General features: G+C 36.4%; 2 protein-coding genes across 2 annotated transcripts in view; both read right to left on the bottom strand.

The window, feature by feature from the left end:
- The window catches only part of LOC117793295 (protein scalloped), a 36,329-nt gene that overhangs the window by 9,699 nt on the left and 3,785 nt on the right, over positions 1–22,845 (bottom strand). The window contains exons 3-4 of the mRNA XM_034633583.1: positions 7,696–7,823; positions 6,982–7,120 (exon numbers count right to left, since the gene is read on the bottom strand). Coding sequence (XP_034489474.1) covers positions 6,982–7,120; positions 7,696–7,823 — 267 coding nt within the window. The remainder of the gene's footprint in view (positions 1–6,981; positions 7,121–7,695; positions 7,824–22,845) is intronic.
- LOC117793297 (serine/threonine-protein phosphatase 2A activator-like) lies at positions 15,213–16,677 on the bottom strand. The gene has a single exon (XM_034633585.1). It carries the CDS (start codon positions 16,610–16,612, stop codon positions 15,326–15,328), a length of 1,287 nt encoding a protein of 428 aa, XP_034489476.1. The 5' UTR covers positions 16,613–16,677; the 3' UTR covers positions 15,213–15,325.

Genomic DNA, 22,845 nt, shown 5'->3' with positions numbered 1-22,845 from the left:
TATGATATACTTTAATTAAAAGGAATCGTTTGGTTCCCCTTGTATGTATAAAGGAAATAAATCACGTTAAATGATTCTTAGTAATTCACACGACTACCATTGGATAAATGCATTGGAATCTATGATTATTTCAATTTTCGGTTTACAGTCCTATACTTCTTCCATGCTACACTTAAATCAATTAGAAACAGCTGCAAACTATTGATTGTACTCTGATGATTCGAAAGCTGTGCATCGCGACGTTTGTCAATTGAATTGCTTCTATCTGCCTTCGAAAATTTTAATTATTTATGTGATAAGCTGACCCCAAGGTTTATTGCAGGTCGCATTCAATTGATAGATAAAGATATGTACATTTAATTGAATGAACGCAAGTGTAAAATATGTATGCATACTTGCAGATACTTTTCCAACTGAAATCCAATAGGATTTTTTTAGTTAAGAGAGCTTGAACTTAGAATTCTCGCCTTTAAATAAGGATTCTTATTAAATTAACGAAGTCTAATCCGAATTTCCATCACCTTCTCTGCACATCGTTAAGAATACAATTATTAAAAGAATATAAAATATTTTAAATTATATTAAATAAAGATATTCATAAAAAATTACCATAATGTCGGTTGTGTACATATAAAGGGTGTTTTTTTAGAGGTTGGTTTTTCGAGTAGAGATAAAGCTGAAATTTTTTTGTTAAATCTGGAAACTCTAAACTCATTTATGTTCAGTTTAGTTTGCCATTTTATCATGAACAGGTTGACAAAAGCACAACGCTTTCAAATTGTTCAAATTTATTTCGAAACTAATGGTTCAACGAAGGTTACCGCAAGCTCTATCCATTTTAAGGTCGACATAATCGTTCATCAGAGCAATTAATTCGGCTATGTGATAATACGCATCCGCAGAGACGTCGAACAGTGCGCACCGAAGAAACAATTGCCGCTGTAGAGCAAAGTGTTGAAGAAGAAACGAGTGAATCGCTTGCTTTTAATAAAGCCAAATAGATGGACATTAAATCGATTTTCTTGTGTTTTATTTTAATTCGAAGTTCTATACATCTAAAAAAAACACCCATGTGATTTCCCTCATCAATTTTCTGTACCAAAACCAATAATTTACAGCTTTAAATGATTGTGTATTACGACATGTTGTCTTATTTTTTTGCAGAGTAAAATGTACCATGACTAAATTGCAAATCCAAATCGAAACAAGTCGGAAAGGCTATAGTCGATATACCGTCCCGTTACTTATTTCAATATATATTAAAGTACTTTATAGAAATTACCACCTAATATAAACTACTGCATACTTTTGGGTGCTTGAACTGCCTTAAGTTTTAATAACTTTGGTTAGCTATTACTGCCGTTCTACATGTCCGATCTTGCTGCGGTTAAGTGAGATAATAGATAATATTAACAGATAACGTTTAATATTATAAAAAGCGTATTATCTTAAAAACTATGGGTGTGGTGGAAGGGGGCCTGCGTGGGGTCTTTAGAAAGCTGTGTTCCAAAGTGGGTTGCTCCATCTCTGAGATCTAGGTGCTCACACAGTAGGACGGACGGACAGACGGACATGGCTATATCGACTCGGCTGTTGATGCTAATCAAGAATATATATACTTTATAGGGTCGAAGATGCCTCCTTCTCCCTGTTACTTACATTCCAACGAACACAATATACCCTTTTACTTATTTTTTAAGTAACGGGTATAAAAATATGAGCCTCGATAGATTCTCACCAATGCATATACGTCTACATCACTAGTGTGAGTACATTTTCGGATATCTAAGGGCCTGATGGGAACCCTCAAATACATATACACACATACTCGAATACAAGTCAGTTAACATATATAATCTACACACACATAGAAGCTTATAAATGAATATATTCATGCAAGTGTTTAATGTACTCATATTCAAATGTGACAAAGGTTAATCAATCAATTAAAGTGTCGCTGCTTTTCAAAATATATGTAAATAAATATTGAGCATACTAGAATTAGTGTACAAACGTTTATAAGTTTACAATATGTGTGGAGACTTATGCGTTTCGAATGCTTCAACGCGATTTCTAAAGTTCTAAAATTCAGGATTTCAGGATTCTACTTTAAAGGCGAGCATCTTGTCAGTTTCGTTATATTCAGGGGAGCCACAGAAATCAAAACCAACCGAAAATCTCCCAAAAGCTTATGGAGATTTGGGAAACTTATGGAGATTCAAATTTTGAACAATTTTTTTTTTAATATTGACAAACCACTTTCACCACGAATCATGGTGAATCAAATTTATTCCGAACTGGAGGCCTGTGGTGAGTGAGTACTCCACCTTGTTAATTGCATCATGCATTTAGTAACAAATACATAAACTCTCTAACATTTATGTTCAGAAACTTTATGGTCATATCTATGTATTAGTTTATATAAACTATAATTTAATAAACTCACATTGAAATATATTTTTTACTACCGTACAGGAACAATGAATCCTACCCATCCAATCTGGACACCATTGAAAATCAGTGGCTGAAGCTAATCGAGATAAGCCTCAACAGCGAGAAAATTTAACACACAAGTTCACATTCACACACACACACACACTCATGTACACATGGGTTTATGTATGTAACAAGCCAAGTCGGAACGAGCAACGTTGCATATTTGTGGCAGCAACTGAGGGAAACGACAGCAGGCAGAAAGTTTTAGGCCACAAATTTCACAGGATTCAGGCAGCCACCAGCCAGAACGCAGTTTCTCTCAATAGAGCCAAGCGCTGGATGCAGCTGTCCATCCGCCATGTCAAGTGTCATAACCAGCGCCAGTTAAGTGCAATTCTTGTGGGTCTGTTGCGGGTGGTGCGAGGTGCGAGAGTGTATGTTCATGTGCCGGTGTGTGAGAGAGGATTTGTGTAAGAGAGACTGAGTAAATATTTTGAAAATTAGCAACCAAACAATGGTTATATTTTCACACATAACGCAGTAACGACAGCGACGCACAGTGGTCCATTTTCTTTGATACTTTAGTTCGGATAAATCAATAACTCTGTCAAAATTAATAATATCTAAGTTTTTTGCATGCTTTTTTTTAAAATTCAATTGTTAAAGTTTACCATATACTTATATGTACGTGTATATTAGATCACAATACTCATTATGTGTACCAAAAATCATTGTTCTTGGCATAAAGTTGCTCTTTTAACTCGTTTTTTCGATCTAGGGGGCGATAGATAGATAGCTCTAATTCTTATAGTCTCTAAGTTCAAGGTGTTGCTACAGACATACGGACATGGCTCCTTCTGTCTGTTAGCCCCTTTTTTTTTTTGCCAAACTTAATATGAATATCTCAAAGAATGAGAAAAAAATTAAGATTCTCGGTACTGTTCACATTTTAATAAAAAAATTAAATACATAAATTGTTGCATCTCACTATATTATAATACCGTAAGGGTTAAATTCTGTGCCGATTTACCGCTACCACATCGACGCACGGAACATATAAATATATATATATGTTCCGTCGTTAATGATTGATCAATCGATAAAATAAAATTATTTGTACGTTTTTTTTTCACTGCAAAGGGCAAGAGAACAATGAAATGCACTTGCAAAAGCATATGTTTACGTGGAAGGTAATAAAATACTAACCAAAAAATCTACAAATATTAAAAATCAGTTAACTATCGAGAACACAAAAAAAAAAAATTATTATCAAAATTTAAAAATTTAAATTTTGAATCCCAGCTAAAAATGACTAAAAGAATCACTGTGCAGCGCTTCGGTTGTGGCCTGACCCACGTCATGCCAAGCCGTCGTAGTAACACATACTGATCCTCCAGCCGCCAATGTGCCACGCTGTTTTGCCAATATTTGGTTGCCAAAGCAGCAGGCAGTTGGCTCATGCTTTTCCCGCAGCCAAAACATTTTTCCAATTTCCGAACAACAAAAATAAAATTCCTCGCTTTTGTCCTTTTTACTTGCCGACTTTTGCGGGCAACTTTTATAGTTGGCGGCCGGCAAGGAACTTCCGGAGTGGCTGCATTAGCCACCTGTTGGAAATAAATATAAGTTTAGTCGCCTCTTGTCACATCGATTCTTATTACATCGATTCGCATATTTAGCAACCCGTTAAAAGAGAGAGAGAGAGAGAGAGAGGGAGGGAGAAAAAGAGAGCGTCCAGCTCGAACGAATCGATTGTAATAATTTCATAGTACACAAACACAAATTAATGCATAAAAACATGCATATTTAAATAATAAGTTGATCTTATTTTGTTTCTTATATTTGTCTGTTGTGTTAATAATTATCAACAAGCAACAAAAACAAAGCAAAAACTAACAAAAAAAAACACATATGAGTCGTAGTCAAAATTTCCGAATGATGATACGATCATCGATTGTCTTACAAGCATTTTGGAAATGTATGCTATAAGGTGGACCAATATCGTAATCTTGTGGCGCTGACAACTAAACAAATAGCTTGATTTTGTTTTAACACAGGTCCATTCAATGTCTGAGAGCCTGTTGGCCACTAAACAACAAGGAGCAAACAGAAGCCTGAACAATGAAGGTGTCAGTTCGTGCTCAAGTCAAGGTAAGCAAGGTGAAAAGTGAAAATTAATTACTTGCTTAAATACAAACACAAATACAAACACAAACGCAAACATAGATACAAACACAAATCCGTACACAAACACACAATTCAAGCAATATAATGAAATGACTCCGGAATATAGGCACGACACGGACATAAATACGGATACGGAGGAGCAAAGGAAAGGGCACGGTGTATAAGCTGTAGCATAAAAACAAAGTGAGCTTTCATGCAACAACATGCAGACAAAGGACATGGCAAGCTTTGGGTTAATGTACAGTGGGAATTAAATTAAAATTTTTGCTTTCAAAATTAAAGTACTTTTTCGTTGTCTTCAAATTTAAAATTATAAGGAAAACTTGAATTGCGAATGATATTTCCCTATATTGTTCTTAAATACGTTTCTCTTTATCTATCGATAGGTCCGAGCCAGAATGAAATAATGACAAAAATATTCCTTTACTTACATTATAAATATGTAATCAAAAAACAAATAAAAAAAATAGCGAGAAGGGCTATAGTCGAGACCCCGGCATATGGGGTACCCATAACATACTCTTAGGGGCTTACGTTTTAAAAACTTTGAATAGCCATAACCACCAATCTATTTACCGAATTTAGATACTAAAAATAGCTACCGTTAATTACCAAAAAAGAAAGTATTGTCTTAAAATTTGTGGGTTTGGTGGATTTGGGTTTTCGCTATTTGTGGGGGAGGGGCGTGGCAAAAATTTCAAGCAAACTGAATATGCTCCATTGTCACAGAAGTATGTATGCTAAATTTTTCTACTCTATCACTTATGAACATGGCTATATGAACTTGGCTGTTGATGCTATTCAAGAATATATATACATGCTTTATGGAGGTGAGACGCCTGCTTCTTATATACATTCCAACGAATACAATACAACTTGTTTTTTAAGTAATGGGTATGATAAATGCATTGTTGTGCTATTATTCCAGAAAAATTATTCAACTAAAGATAACTTAATTTTTTTGTAAGTTATTATCAGCCGTTTGGCCCACTGTACAATGGGCGGTCTGGCAAGTGGATCGGAATCAGCTTTTCTGCTGTTGCCGCTTTTGGTGTTGGGCAAGTCCGAACATAAAATGAAAACAATATCCTCTGGAACATAAATTACAAAACTTGTTGTTTATGCGTGTAGACGTCTCGAAAAAAATAACACACAGGATGCGGCTAGCATCAGTAGCAGCAACAGCAGCAGCAGCAGCAATAGAGGCAGTGGCAGCAACGAAACAGCAGCGGGCCGTGCCTACCTTTGTTTGAAAGTCAGACAATCAGAGGACATATGTCCAAAACGAGGGGAAAGGGGAGCAGCATTCTCACAATTTGCTGTCGTAATTCCATTAAGCCGCCATTTGGGTGCGGCCAACACCAGCAAGAACAGCAGACGAAGACAACACGCCGCCGGCGACATGTGTCCTTTTAGCTCTTATTATAAATACTGCAACACACACACATACACACACACATACACACACACACATACAGGCAGCACAGTTCACGTTTACAATTTAAGTTGTCAGCACATTTAGCCCAGCTAAAACGTTTGCTGCACGGTGTCAAGCCTTAAACACCACTGCCACCGACACCGCCTGTTGTCATTCTCAACCGAACTCAACTCGACCCAGCCCAATGCGAGCCCACCACCCACTGAGTTCAACCTGGCCACAAAGCGCTTTGACACAACTTTCAGCTCAAGGTTCAAAGTACGGAATTTATGTTTTCTTTCCACGGACCGCCGCAAACATACGCCAAAAAAGTAAAAATAAAAAAATAAAGATTTAAAATGCGCAGAGGCTTATAGGAATGCTCGATCTGGTAATACCCTTTAAATACTTGTTAATATTTATATTGACCTTTTTTTTGCGAATGTATCGTATGTCACATTTTTTCCAAAATCCACTTGTTGATGCAATATTGTTCTAAAACTCCAAGCGCATCCTTATACACATACTATAGGGGGATTGCCAAGCCTTCAACAACTTGTTCCACATTACGTGACAAAATTATTATACCCTCTGCAAGGGTATAACAGCAAATAAAACCAACAACGGCAACCGCAAAATTCCTGTTTGTTTTCTGTATTGCGCCACCCAACTGATGCATCCACACACGCACAAAGAGATGAAGAGAGAGGGGAGAAAGTAAAAGGGAAAGAGATAGAGATAGAGAGAGGGGGAGAGAGAGCGGCGAAGAAACTTTTGTGGGCACTTGAAATTCATAGCAAACCAAAGTGAAGAGCTTTAGTACCTGCAAACATAAACTCCCATACCTATGTTATGTACATGAATATACCCATAGTACAAGTGTTTGAGTATATCCGCAGTTGATAAGAACTATGCTATAGTAATTAAATTTGTGTACTTACCATACATTTTACCCTCGTCTGATAATATAATTTTCCTGCGTCCACATGGTGGATATATTGACAATGCCTCTTGAAAACTTTGCTCAATGTCCGGACTCCAGACACCCTCGGCATCGGCAGATGATAAATCCTTTTCGTCCTGCAATCGAAACATGAATATCATATAATATTCAAATGTGACTTATATAAAAGTGTAATAAAATAAATATGTGATAATTCTGTATTTAGTAACTGCTGAATGATATGATGGAGGTTATAGCCCCGACAATACACAATTGAGATAAATAAAAAATAAAAAAAATACTGCATACTCTTAGGCGCTTGTCTTGTTTAAAAACTTAAAGCAGCAAAAAATAAATACTTTTATTTACTCGAACTTTATGCAAAAAGGGAATAAAATAAATAATAATAAATGATAAACCTATTCACCAAGAACATAGTTCTATCTTCAAAGTGTGGGTGGCGTGGAAACAATTCTAATTTGAACTTCATTTACGTTGAGAACTATAATCGCTGAGATCTAGGACGGACGGACAAACGGACATGGCTATATTGATCAGCATGATCAAGATCATATATACATTATAGAGTCGGAAAATACAATGTTCTCCTATATTATTTTTTTTAAGTAACGGCTATAATAAAGAGAATCCTAATATTTATTTAGATTTTTAGGCCGGAGATGATTTATGAATATTTAAGTTCAGTACTTACATCGCTCATGTCGCCAACATCCAAGTTTTTACTGTCCACCATGCTGCCATTTGTGTCTGCCGATCCAAGTGGACCCGGAGGACCGGCATTTACTGGTGCCCACGGGGATGGTATGGTGCCGGGTCCGACTGCAACAAAAAAATCAAAATGAAAAGTTGAAATTAGAAGGGACCTTTCCACACGCTTTCAATGTGCGGTTTAAAATTCATAGATTTGTGTCATCATAAAGTCCGTGGAGTCCACCCTTAGCACATTGTATGTACATTGTACCATATATGTACATTGTACATAATTGCCATCAACCAGTCTAACAACGACGACCGTTTACGGGTGTTGATATGTGGTATGAATTTGCGTGCTGTGCCAGATGAAATGTGCTCCAGCACGCACTTAAGTACGTATTTCATTTGATATATTTAACAATGGCGCCAGTGGGGACTATAAGGGGGCGGGGGGCGTTAGATAAGAAGACAATCATCGCGCCTACTCCTAATTGATGATAATCAGTCGTGCTGACAACTTTGTAGAGAAAAAAATAGTTGTTTCTGGTGGGAAAGCATCCGAAAAATAGCTGAAGTTGCGCTACAAAATTGCTGAAAAAAGCCAACTTGTTTAACATCAATTTTTTCATAAATTTAACAAGCATCCAGTAATTTGTCTAATTTGATTCGAATTTATCACGCCACGGATCCCGATACTTTTGCTTAGCTCAATTTCAATTAGCAAAATATCAACGCATGGTGATGACAGTTTGTTACAAATTTGAAATTGTGATATAACTAAGTATCGATACACACCAAATGCATAGTTTAGGATGCATCTTTTTTTATATTATCACGGACAGTGCTATTAATTTTTTTTTGGAGTTTCAGAACACAATAAATAGCTAAATTAATGTTAAAACTAGCGAGATTTTCAGATAAAAGCAATTTTCAAATTTCAACACCAAAATAGCTAAGTTGGCAATAGTGGCGATGATAGTTTGCCTTAAACTAGTGGTGTTGGTATATCGATAAGAATGACGAACCTGATAATTTGTTACACTTTTTATATAGCCGGTGGCAACATAAAAGCGAAATTGGCAGACCTGATAATTATCTGATCATAATCAGATTTTTTACACTTTCATATAGACGGTGGCAACATAATAAAAGCGGAAAAAATGCAAACACTTTTTAAAAAATCCATATATTTCCCGCAGTTGGCCTTCCAAAAAGTCCAGATTTGACTTGGAAAAAGCGATATTGGCAGCCCTGATAATTATCTGATTATAATCAGAAATGTAAGCATATAAGCAAGTACAAGTACTTGAGCAAATGCATGTATACATATATATGTATATCCATGCGTACTCAATGTGAGTGGTACACATATACATACATAATTCACAAGTGGCATCATGTTGGGTATCTTGTTGTCCAGTTAGTTGAAAATCTACTAATTGACCAGCTTAAGTTAAATATGCCGAATCGGAAATTACAGGGCTTGCATATGGAATTCCTCTGTAAGTTATGTTGTGTTTAAGTAAAAGCTGCAAACAACCAATATTGTAGAAAAGGATTGATTCGAAGATTGATTGATAGAGGAAGATTTAGGTTCGGTTTGCGAACCGGTTTATATACCACTTAAACCAGCGGTGGGCACGAAATCTTAAACCGGGAGCCCTACAACGAACACAACTTCTGAATTCATAATTTAAAGCAAAATGAACACTTTTATGGCTCTCTGCGTCGATGTGTTGTTTGTTTTTATGAGGGTCTGTACATACTAATGGATTTTGCAGATTCAAAGTCGAGCGCTCCATGTATTTTGTTATTGTTAAGTGGCTCAATATCGGTATTCTAAGCACTGCATTTATATTGGAACTGCAGAATTTCCGAATTTTATTGTTTTCATTTCTTCTTAAATCTTAAAGCCAATTTATACAAAATTTCTATTACACATGATTATTTTGAAAATAATCCAACTTAATTTATGATTTAAATATGACTTATTATAGTATGATTTCTATATCTATTTTTCCATTGGTTTTTTTGCTCTAGGTCTTCTGACAGTTCCAAAGGGAACATGTTTCAAGAAGTTGCTTTACCTGTGCCTCAGCACAGGTAGACACATTGTCATAACAATAGTAGGGTCTATGTTTCTCAGATTAAGTCTATGATTATTGAGTCAGGCAATGAGCCTGAGATCCAAGATATCAACTCACCGGATAGGGTCTTGAATTCCTCAAGGGAATCCAAATGCTTGGAGAACGGCGCCAATTTGGAGCCGTTGTCGAAGTCGTTTTTCAAATAAATGTTGAAATATTCTCAGCACAAATGCGGAAAATCACATACACACACATACACAAGCACAATAAAAACAAAATAGCACAGAGTTGACTTGAAAATTATGTAAAATATATCATTATAAAATTACAAAATTGTTCATCTCTTGATTATCATTTGTGGAAGGGGAACCAGATCGGGAACGTAAAAGAGAGCGAGGGTTCGAAGAAAAACTAATGAAAGCAACCGAACTGAACGGAATCGAACGAATTTCCCAGCGACACACGCACAATAAATAAAATAAGAAGAAGAAAAACGCGTCTGTTTGATTGGAACGCGCAGTGAAAACTGAAATGCCTTTCATTTTTCACTAATTTTTGCTTTTTGTTTTGTACGCTCCTTTTGGCTTGGGTCTGCTCCTGCTTCAGCTACAAGGGATGGTTGTACGCGCGACAGGATGCAGTCCCAGTTTCAGTCACGCTCGCACACACAATCACCCAAACACACACACACACACACACACACACATACAATTAAGGGAAGACGACCAAAAATACCAACGGCAACGTCGACTGCGAAGCGTTGCGTCGTGCGTCATGGTACATGAGAATCAGGGAAATTCCAAGAACCGCCAGCAAAGAAATTTCATTTCAAATAATGTTTTTTGCAAAATCAACCTCCTCCCTCCTCACCACTTCCCTCTCACTACCCCAAACCCATTATATTATGGAGTATACCGACTGTCAATGGTCAAAGCTTTAAGGTTCGCTACCAATTTCCAACTGTACATTGCAGTTTAGCTAGATCAGGAGTTCGTATATGAACGTAAATATGTATGTACATGTGTATGTATGTACATTTGTACAGATGAGTAGAAAACAATAAGAACAGCATAGTTTCCGCAATAACGTTAAAATAATTATGTTCTAATATAATCTCTCATTACTTTTATAGTTTATTTAAATAAACTTCTAAAAATCTGTAGGCATTTATCTCGTGATATGTCCATAATTTTTTGTCTCTTAATATGACGTATTGTGAATTGCGTTTCATTCCTAGGCAGCTTAAAAACACTTTTAGATCAACATAACGGGGAATCGAACCCGTTGTTTTCCAACTGAGGTTCTAGTCCACAGTTTATAATCATAAAATAAAATATTTGGTGTCCGTAAAAGACGAACGAAGACGGAAATCTTACACTTTGTGAGAATACACACAAATTTCCTTATATTTAATATGGAAAGTTTCAATATATAGAAGCGGCTTCTGAAAGTTGCATATTTTTCAAGATTTACGTTATTTTTGTCATAATTTCTAAGCATTTTCTGGTGTTAGCATCTTTCACTTCTTTTTTAACATCTCTTGAGTGATGCTTTATTGGATTCATGTCTGGCGATTGAGCAGTTCACTTAATATCATGAATATTATGGTAAGGTGTTCATATTATTTTGCAAATGGGTGTATGTGCATTTGCGTGCATATGTATCTGTATTTAGTAGGGGGTAAAGCACACACAGCAACCCGATAAAAACTGGGCAACTATATTATAATAATGCATGCAGCGGCTGCATTGCCCGACTGCAGGGTTGCTCGTGCTTCTGCATAGACCTCAGTTTTAGGGGTGACTGTGCCATTTTTCATAATCTCACAAGCACACACACACACTCACACACACACACACTCACACACACAGAGTGTGTACATATGCACAATATTATCATATTAATGTTTAGGCAGCAACATTTCCGGTTCATTGTAATTTCCAATTAGACCAAAAACCAAATGTCCTAGGCTCGGCTCAGACTTGGAGTAGGACTCAGACTCAGACTCGGAATCAGACGCAGTCCTGGCTCACAGCTGCTGCTGCTGTTGTGTGTTAATAAGGGAATGTGTGTGTGTGTGTGTGTGCGTGTGTGTGTTTCGGTTTGTCCCTGCTACCCTTGATGCCTTGCTGGCAATTGGAATTTATGGTATTTATTATTTTGTTTGCATTTCTCTATTTTCTCTTGCGACCATGAACAGCTGTAAGCCAACGCTTCGGCTCGTTGGTGGTGGTGGTGGTGGTCGTGTTGATGATGATGATGGTGGTGGTGGCGTCCTAGTGTTGGTGGTGTTGATGCAGGATCAGTCACCCCACTTAAAGAGCTAGTGAGTTCACGATGTGTGAGGCTGAATTCAGCCCTTAATAGGGTGATCGCTATTCAAATCTCTACTGCACCCCACAAATGTGTCCTGCAATGTGCAAAAGAACAATGTACTCGTAAAGTATGTGAAGGGAAATTCACCCCGAACCTACACCAAACAACACTATACAACACGGGAGCTCAATCCGCATTCCTTGGTGTGCACGAGTTATCAAAAATATGTATCGCATATATTTGGCAGGATATGTATGTACGAAGTCAGTAACAAAAGGACATACACAAACAAATGCATTCAGAAGAGGATAAACCCTTACATAACATATCGCTTATTTACTACAAGACAAAAACACAATTTCTAATTACACTGAGTGAAAAATCAAGAACTTTCGTACTTCAATCATGAATTTCCGATGTCAAAATTCAGCTTCTGAATTTAAGAACTTCTGTAAATTCTTGATATCAAGAGCGTCCTGATAAGTCAAGTATGTTTTTTAGGAATGTTTTAAGAATTATATGGTCTCGACATACTTCCAAAATACTTAATTTTAGACTGTTATTACTGTTATAAGTATATTTAATACTTAATTCAAGTCATTGAAACTCTTTAACTGAGTACAAAAACATCTTACAATAAAAACATCAAATGAGCATTTTACAACAAAATAAAACTATAAAATTATCATTTTCATAAATCATCATAATTAGTAAGTGAAGGTTGACCACAGAAAGTATCCTGTCAAATATCTTAGGGTACACAGTTCTTGACTTAAGATTTTTGTTCTTATTGTTTAACGGCTATTTATGCCTTTAAGAACGATTCGCTCTAAAAAATTTCTAGACCGAAACAGAATTAATTTAAGATTTCTTTTTTGTAGAACGAATCTAACTGCTTTTTTCTGAGTGTACTAAATCGAAAGTATTTTAACACTTTTTGTGTTATTTTAATAATTTTGTTTAACGTCGACTAAAAGCAATCTACAAAAAATTATTTTAATTTTATAATAAGTTTAAATTCAAAGAAGGGTACAGGGTATTAACAGTAAGAATACAAAAAATCAGAATTAAAATGTTGATGTAGTTTATCAAATAATACAAAAATTGTTGCCAATATTGGGGAAAACGATATAAACAATGTAGAGTATTCTAACAATAACATATTTAAAAAAAATTGACTTTTTTGAAATTAAAAAAATTATGTAAACTTAATTCAATTTAAGCAAGGTACCCTTTATATTTATATATTTATGCGTGTTCTTATGACACATTTAATTTCGTCCTAGGGATCCTTTTACATGAGCTGAGTTTGGCTTCCTATTCAACAGGTACAAAAGACTTAATATTTTAGTCCGCTTTTTTTTATTAAAAAAGTATTTTAAATCGAAATATAATATTAAATGTTTTTTTTTTTATTTTTAAGTATTTTTTTTTTTATTGAATTTTGATAGAATGCATCAGTATGGTGATAGTTTATCATCAATCAACTCACCCTATATCTGTGTATAGACAGCTGAGTATCTTAGTATTTGAAAAATTCAATTATCTCATATAAAAGCTTTGCCGTTTTGCAGATGCAATTGTTCCTCGAAAGGGTTCATCCCTTTCATGTTTGTCAGAGGACAGGTTAGTTTCTTTTTAGAATATTGTAATTTTAAGGGTAGCTAACTCTGTGTCTAATGAGTTTTTTGACAAGCGAATAACTACTGTGAGATCCACTTGAGATTACAATTCAAATTACCAATTAAGAGACTGTACCTAGACTGAATAACAAGTAAAATCATCCACACTTGAGCTTTTGAGATTTGACCCTATATTTAGGAAATCACATAATTTTATTAAGGTGCATTTGTACTTGATAATTATAAAATAAAACTATTCATTGGGGGCATATAGCAGGTAATTTTGATCACCAATAATGATACCTCATTACTATTATACTTTTCACATTCGACAGGATATTTTTAACAATCAAAAATGTAAAATTCTGGTGCCGATATCGCAAAAAATGTATTGTACAAATAGTGAGATACCTGATACCATGATGCATTTATAATGGCCGGATACTGATTGTTCACTACGAACGATAAAAGGAGATTTTTCACAAACATAGTAGGCTGACTCGAAAATTAAGTTTTAGTATGAAAAACTTCTTGGTTTTTTGAGATATCTCGACCAATCTGACACAATATACATCTGCTCTGGTATTATACATCCTGCCCAAATTTGGTTCAAATCGGACTTCTATATCATATAGCTGCCATAGAAACGCTCAGTCGAAAGTCAAGTTTTAGAATGAAAAAGTTTTTTGTTTTTTAAGATATCTTAACCAATCTCATAGAATAGGAATTTAAGTTCGTGTTATTTATCATGACCAAATTGGGTACGGATCAGTTTCCTATGTCATATAGCTGCCATAGGAACAATCGGTTTAAAATCAACTTTTAGTATAGAGTACCTGGGCACAGGGTATCCTACTGTCGAGCGTGCTCAACTGTAGCCGCCTACTTGTTTTTACTTAACGTCAACTAAAAGCAGTCGACAAAAAATCAATTGAATTCAAAATTAAGAAATCTGATTTAAGATTAATATTTAAAATAAATCAAAAGTACTTTTAAAAAATTAAAGAATGTCACAAGTCACCTCAATCCTTCAATCCATATACAAAAATATTTCTATGAAGGACAGATATTAATTTTTGGACACCAATTCCTCTCTTCCCCAACATAATTAATATACTGGCTACTGTCTGACACGACAACTCTGAGATCTGTTCAATCTATTGGTATTTAGTTGCTTTGCCAAGAGCCGTAGGACTCATTTCATAATATGTATATCGCCTATGTATAACAGTTCTCAGCAATTCTCAGCAGCAATAGCAGTTGCAGCAGTCACAGCCTGAGCCAAAGCAGCTTTTTTAGTCTGTTACTAAACCGGTTAACAGATTTTTAGTCGCTTGATCTGCGCAATTCGTTAGGAGCAAAGGGGAGCAGGGGTGGGCGGTTTAAACCGAAACTGGTTTACATTTAATGGACAGCTGGTGAACGATGGTGATACATCAGCAAGAAATGTCATACGACTGTTTGCTGTTGGCCAAGTTAATTTTATTTCATTTCATTTGATTTAAGATTTGATGCCATTTCGAGCATCGCTTCAGGAGCACAAAAATCAATACAGCCAGACATTTTTTTAATTGCACAAACACATTACAAAGATATCTATTCTCTATGAAGAATTATTCTTTCTGAGCGCCGGACGTATGTAGCGCTTCTTGCCCAAGTAGCGCAAACTGATGCTGGTGCCGCTAATATTAGAGCTGACCAAGTCCGTGGTAAGGGCAATGCGCGAGATCTTATACTTTGAACGTTCCGGCTCCTTTTCCTGTGCCTCCTGCACCTCCTCCTGCGACTGATAGACTTGACTTTCTAGACGTTTCTTAAGGTAATCCCGACGCTGCTGCGACAAATAGCCAAGATGAGGACGCACCAATTGGCTGGCAGGCGGTGCTGGATCAAAAGACATCAGTTGGCCAAAATAGACGTGACGCAGCATATGAAACTGACTGATGACCTCCTTTATATACATATTGTGCAGTCCATGATAGACCTGTGTCCACGACGACAAGGTCACAATGCTCCACAACTGGCACGAGTGCGTGGCAAAAGTGCCCTGCTTCGTATCGGCCACGAAAGCCACACAGCCGGCAAGTAAATAATGATTTCGCCACTGTGCCAACACTTCAGGATCGAGCAGTTGCTTTGGCTTAAAGGGCGGATCGTAACTTAGTTGCGCAGTTCCCCACAAATATGGAATAAACTGATAATCGTCTAAGGAATAGGCGCCCTGGAATCCCGCCGGCTTCAGGCCGAACTGCATCTGCAGTCGCCGAGCACAGTTCAAATAGCGATTAAAGAGCATCAAGACGGCAGCAGGCTCATCCGATGGCAAGAGCACCTTCGCTCGGAACAGGGCGCATAGAAAGAACAGAAAGCTTAGCTCATGCCCAGTGCCATATTCCAGACGAGACTGATTGCCAAACGAACCGGCCAGATACTGACCCAATTCACCGACATGCTCACACATTTTGGAGGGCACCGCCTGCTCCACCATGCTAAAGATACCACGCAGCATTTGACGCGACCAATTGCGGTACGATTCAACTGTGCTCGGACGCTTCACCTCTGAGTAATGATCCGGTTTGTCAGTAGATGCACCTTGCTGTGATGTCAACATTTGGGTAAGGCGATCAAAGATGTTGCACAGACGCTGCATCGTTGGGCTAATGGGATAATCACCATGATAAAACTGACGTACACCCTGAATAGCAGTGCTCGTCCTGCTAATGAAGGCAATCAGTTCTTGGTAGGCTATTGAATTGTGCCAAAGCACTGTATCCGATTCCCTGCGCACCCGTTGCACAGCCCCATAGTTGGTTTTTCCAAAAAACCTAGACACCTTGGCATCCGTTGGGTGGCAATATTGGTTTCTGGACTCAAGAGTTTGCTTATCCATTTATGTTTTAATTTTCCTTTTTTTTTCGTTTTCTTTTAATAGAGAATTCTATCCGGTGTGCTTCGTGTATATTTCAAATGGGGAATTAAATAAACTGAGAAGAGATTCGAATTTCTAGAAATCACAGATTTAACATTAATAAATGACTTTTTAGACCCTGTTATTACAAAAATACAAATTTAGGTCTGAAAAGTACTCGTATAGATGTCAAAGTATATATGTATATTCTTGATCAGAATCAACAGACGTGTCTATGCTGATATCCGTCGGTCCTTACGATCTATTACGAAAGAATCTTCGAGATGGTAAGATCTTGAAGATCCAATATTTGCAGCACATCAAGTTTATTTCAATTTTTAAATGACAAGCCAACTAAAAGATCATTTTTAAATGTAGACTAAAAGACTTTAGCAATCACTCCGTATTAAGTTCTATTCAAACTTCACAGCTTTCTACGCTCGTTTTTCTTTGCTTAGCAGCATTATCGACACTCTCTTTTTAGGTGACGGTTGGATATGTTGAGTGCGCGCACGCCGCGTTCGTTCATTGACTAAGGTCTCGAAATAGTGTTCAAAATTAAATCGATGAGTCAGACACAGGTGACCGCCTCCGCTCGCCGGCACCCGACACCCGGCATCATTCAGCTGATATCTTCATCGGTGTCTGCACTGAGAAATTTCCGAATGCGATTCGTATCGTACCGTTTAGCTGAGTGCATGAATGCACTGAGAACGTCTCACTGATTTCGTTTGGACCAACGCGGCGTGACGATGGCAGCGCCAGGCGGCAAAATTGTCGAGTCGCAATCACACAATTCGCTCACACTTCGTATATGTATTAATATATACACACATATATTTAGATATATATCTATGTGTGTATGCTTAGTTATTAGTTGTTTATTTTATTTGTCTGTCAACAGTAGCAACAGAAGCAGCCGCCACACTTTGAATAATTGGCAACATTTCTCCGACCAACACAAAACGAACAGGAAGTGCGAAGCAAGTCACGTACTTCAAAAACAGAACACAGCAGAGAGAGAGCGAGCAGCAGCAGTGGCCTAACACAAAATGAGTGCAAAAGAGCACCAGTTAGTGACAAAAGAGAGCCGAGTCGAAGCAAGAGTTGAGTCGAGAGCATCAGCTGCAGTTTTCATACACATAGCACATACATACAAAGTGTGGAGCCAGGTTGAGGGTGCTTCGCACACGATCTGCAGGGGCGCTTGAATTGCATGTTAATAACAGTGCTTGTCATCGGTCATCATCCAACTGACAAGCGACTTTTTTTTTCGTTTTCAAAAAGCACATAATAAATATATTTTAAATGTCAGTATATACATATATACATACATACATACATACATTTGTATCTACAGTTTTTCTTTTTTTTTTTTCACAAAGTATAATGATATGTGATATACTCGCATATGTGAGAGGAAGCTTAAGTGGAATATTTGCAAATTTTTCTTTTATTTTTGGGAATGAAAGGATGAGTGCCAGAAACGCAAAAGCGAGCAAGAAATGAGAGATACCAGACCTAAAATTTACGAAGAAACGACTAACGATATGTGATACGTACAAAATAAGATTGTAGAAGCATAGATGAGTTATCAAAGATACATATTTTATACATACATATCAGCACAAAGATGTTCGAGTTTTTATTTCAAATTTAACAATAATAATAATCAAATCATCTATTATAATCATATTTAAAATAGATCAATATATTATACAAATCACATACATATAAATATGAATATATATATTCACATTAAAAATATATAATTTGACGTAGCAAAGTCATGTCTAATACAATTTAATGTTCTTATGTGACTTTCTATTTGAAGCAGTAAAATTGCCAATACTTTTGCTAATGACTGTATGTAAGTTAAAACTTTAATGTTTTTTTCATTTGTTGGTAAGCCAACTTGAGATCTGATTCTTATAAAAAAATATGACTTTATAAATAAATAAATATTCATTGATGTAATTTAAGGGCACAGCTTACATTTTAGCTTATTAAAAAAAAAGAGATGTACTAAGTGGCAATATTTAAAATATTGCCAGAACGAAAATAGCTTCAATATAAAACAAATTTTTGTAAGAAGAGAAAATAAGAAGCGCTTGATTGTCACTTTGATAAAGCAACTTTTCAAGAATAACAACAGTTTCAAACAAGAAAGGACATCTTTGCCACGCCGAAGACTTAATACCCTTGCAGAGCCCTGTATTCAATATTAATCTTATCGCGCTTATTACATCTATAAGATATAGTTATCCGATTTAAGCCGAATTTTTTCAGGCTGTATAAGCCAAAACCAAATAAAGAATCTGTAAAATTGGTTGAGATATTTCAAATTACTCATACTCTTTTCTTCTGAACAGTTTTTTTTTAATAGGATCAACAATTCACAAATGTATAAATATTATGGTATTATTACGCAAGCGCCGGGCTTATACATAAAATAAACGTAACTAATGGTCAATCGATCGTTCCTATATCAGGTATATGATATGCTGATACGATCCGACCGGCAAAAAGGCGGATAAGCTTCCAGATAGCTTTAAAACTGTCTTTTCAGCTCGTCGTCCTGATTAAGAATATGTACATTATTGTGGGTCAATTTTTTTCGCAACAAAGCGGTAATGAAAATCGTAATCTACGATGAATTCTAAGAAGAATTGCCCAAAAAACCATGGGTCTAAAATCAATATCGAGCTTCCACTTTTTACAGAGAAGTTATTCGTGTTTTTTATATGGGTAATTGTCTGTCAGGTGGAACTTACCTCACAAACATTTTTAAAAAAAAAACCCAGATAGGACCAAATTTTGATGAATTTAGAGATAAGAATTAGTTGGCGGTCTTAAAGAGTTGTTTTTAAACTGAATTTTAGACACAAGCACTTTTGTCAAGTTTTAATATAAATGTACATTTTGCATTAATTAATTTAATTAAAATTCAATTGAAAAGAGACCGTTAGCTTATTCTTATAGCTAAGTTCACCATAAATCGCCTTCTATTTGGGTGTTTAATTTTTTTTTTGTTTTAGAGGTAAGTTTCACCTAACAGACAATTACCAATATATGAAATAGGTATACCTTCTTCGTAAAAAGTGGAAGCTCGATATTGATTTTAGATCCATGGTTTCTTGGGAAATTCTTCTTCGAATTCATTGTAGATTACGATTTTCATAAACGCTTTGTGCATTCTTTTTACTCCATACAAATTGACCCACTCTAATGTACATATATATAATTGTTGCGTTACACATTTCTGGACAAAATTGTAAGACCCTCTGTAAGAGTACGAAAACATCAATTATAAACAAGCAAGAATAGACGGATAATAACAACAATTGAAACATTGTTTCAGTTTTTCCACCGCTGTCTGATTGAAAACTTCTTGTCGGCTTGTCGCTGCTGATTGCAAATGTTGTAGTCAAAGAGAAAAAGAAGAAGAAGGAAAAAGGGGTGTGGAAAACTGAAACTGGTTTTTCGACTAGTGCGACTTGGTGCTGGCAATAGATAAAGCCGAATGATGTCTCGTGGCAAACCGTTTATTTTTCGTTAACTGATATAGAAGGAACAAGAAATGTATTGTAAGATGAGAACTGAAATAGGTATATAGTACGGATCAAATCGATTGGACAACAGTCGACACAATTGCGCAATTGGTGGGGTGATATTCGAAGGGTCATCCAGTTGGCTTTGGGGAAAGGACGGAATCACAAAATACTGTGGAACCGTTCAAATCAAATTCGTCGCAAGTACCAAGGTAAACACAGTCATCAATATAGCGAGCAGTATAGAGGAAAACAGAAGAAATCACTACAAGCAGCAACAACAAAAACATCAACAACATATACTGCAAACAAAAAGAATTGCCCCAAAAGTAAAAGAAGAAACAAAAATACAAAGCAGAAAAAAAAACTGGTAGGACAACTTTTTGTTTCGCTGATAGAAATCCACACACGTCCACGTCAAACTCGAACTCAAGCTTAAAGTCAAAGCTAAAATCAGAAAGAAAAAAAAAACCCAAACAGCTTTTGCTATTGCTATTGGAATTAGTATTATTGCCGACTTGCCTCCGACTCGTGGCCTCAGTGATCGCGCCAAATTTTGCATAACAGACTGTTATGTTATTAACAGTCGAATGATAACAGCGCAGCAGCACTCGCATGCACTTAACTCGATTAAGGTAGAGGGGGGATAAACTCACGGCCCCATGATTGATGAGAGTGCCCCTCAAGACACACGTACAGAGAAAGAGAAAGACCAGGACATGGCAAAGTGGATGAGCAAAAAACATTGCGCAAGATAGACTCAATAGGGTTCTGTGAACCCCACCTAGCACACGTACACACACACACACACACAGTTGTGACTCGCATGAATAGACAGCAACGTACATACAGATATTGTATACCTGCATATTATATCTGTGTGAGCGTGTGTCTGTTCGTGTGCATGTATATATGTATATAAGTAGGTAGAAACCAGTATAGTATCCAATGTGATCGTTATTGTTGTTGGGAGAATTGGTAGTCTTTGTCACCACCGTTAACTTGATTTAAGAACGCGTGTGTACAGCTCAAAAGAGAGCTTAAATTCAAGCAAAGAGAGAATGAGCTAGGGCGTCTGCACGTAAGAGCAAATCTAACAGCAAACCATTGAACTTGGCCAAGGTATGAAAGATCTTCGACTCAATTGCATCTGTTTGCTTTGGCCCATCACACATACATAAACGCATTCAAACAACTGACTCTGACGCTCTTTCCATGCTTCAGGATATTGTTTTACAAAATAAATTACGATCAGGGTACCATCTGTTAGCTAACAATATTGGGAATCTGTGTTGCAATCACCAAAAATAGTGAATACTGGTAGAAACAAAATATACTCTTACATAGTATATGTACATTGCCTACAATGTAATAAATACGCTGAACTTCCCGCCAAATTCCAATTCAAAAATCTAATTAATATTGATTGTCATCCAATCGAAAGTTCAGAGCAACAAGTATATTAAAAAGTTAAACGTAAATTGAAGCAGTAAATGTTTGTGTTTAATTAAAAATATTTACTTACAATTTTCGTTCAACTCTAATCTTTTTAGATCAGGCGTATCAGAAGTTGGTTTTTAGTTGTAAAATTTAAAATTCTGCCTCTTAAATGAATATCAAAATGCTATTGCCCGAGTATTTGCGATAAGTCTTATTAATAGAAGCTTATTAAACTATACAAAGATTAACATATAAAGGGTGTTTTTTTTAGACCCATAAAACTTCGAATTGAAATAAAACACAAGAAAATCGTTTTAGTGTCCATCAATTTGGCTTTATTGGAAGGATAATTTTATGCCATTAATGTTTAAATATGATTTCCGGCATGTGGCCGCCGCGTCTGACTCGAATATAGCCAAGTCTAGAGGTCCAATTTTCAAGCACTTTTTCAAACATTTGGGGCCGTATGTCGGCAATAACGCGACGAATGGCCCAATGACTCCACCAGCCCGTAGAGCACACCAAACAGTCAGTTTTTGTGGATGTAATGGCGTCTCAAGGGTCTCATGTGGATTATCTTCAACCAAAAATGTGCCTCATCACTGATCAAAATTTTGCGATAAAAATCAGCATCGAGATCAATCTCATTTTCGGCCCATACACCAAAATCACGACGCATTGCATGGTCTCGTGCGGATACGCGGATGCGTATTATCACATAGAGTAAACATAGTGCAAAAGCGATCCATGGTTAGCCGATTTAATTGCTCTGATGGACGATTATGTCGACCATAAAATGGACGGAGCTTGCGGTAAACTTCGCGAACTGAACCATTATTTTCGAAAGAAAAAATTGCAAGGGTTGTTTTTTTGTCAACCTGTTCATGATAAAATGGCAAACCAAACTGAACATATATGACATTAAGTTGACTTAACAAAAAAATGTCAGCTCGAAAAACCAAGCTCTAAAAAAACACCCTTTATTATTGCCGATCTTGAAATTAAGACGACTTTCTCACCGACGAGTGAGCAGACAATCAATGTGGGAGCCAATAACTTGAAACCTTTTCAAGACGAGATTTTTTTTGGGTTGAAATGTAATCCTCAAAGCACTATGAGCGATTTTTCGAATGATGCGGCAATGATCCCAAAATTTTTCTTACCATTTCCAATAAATAAATATCAACCTAACATGAAAATATTTTTCAAATATTTTTTTCGCCA

The sequence above is a fragment of the Drosophila innubila genome, chromosome X, assembly GCF_004354385.1.
Source record: "Drosophila innubila isolate TH190305 chromosome X, UK_Dinn_1.0, whole genome shotgun sequence".
Lineage (NCBI taxonomy): Eukaryota > Metazoa > Arthropoda > Insecta > Diptera > Drosophilidae > Drosophila > Drosophila innubila.
The sequence above is the reverse complement of the archived record's forward strand: the minus strand, read 5'-3'. Positions and strand labels throughout refer to the sequence as shown.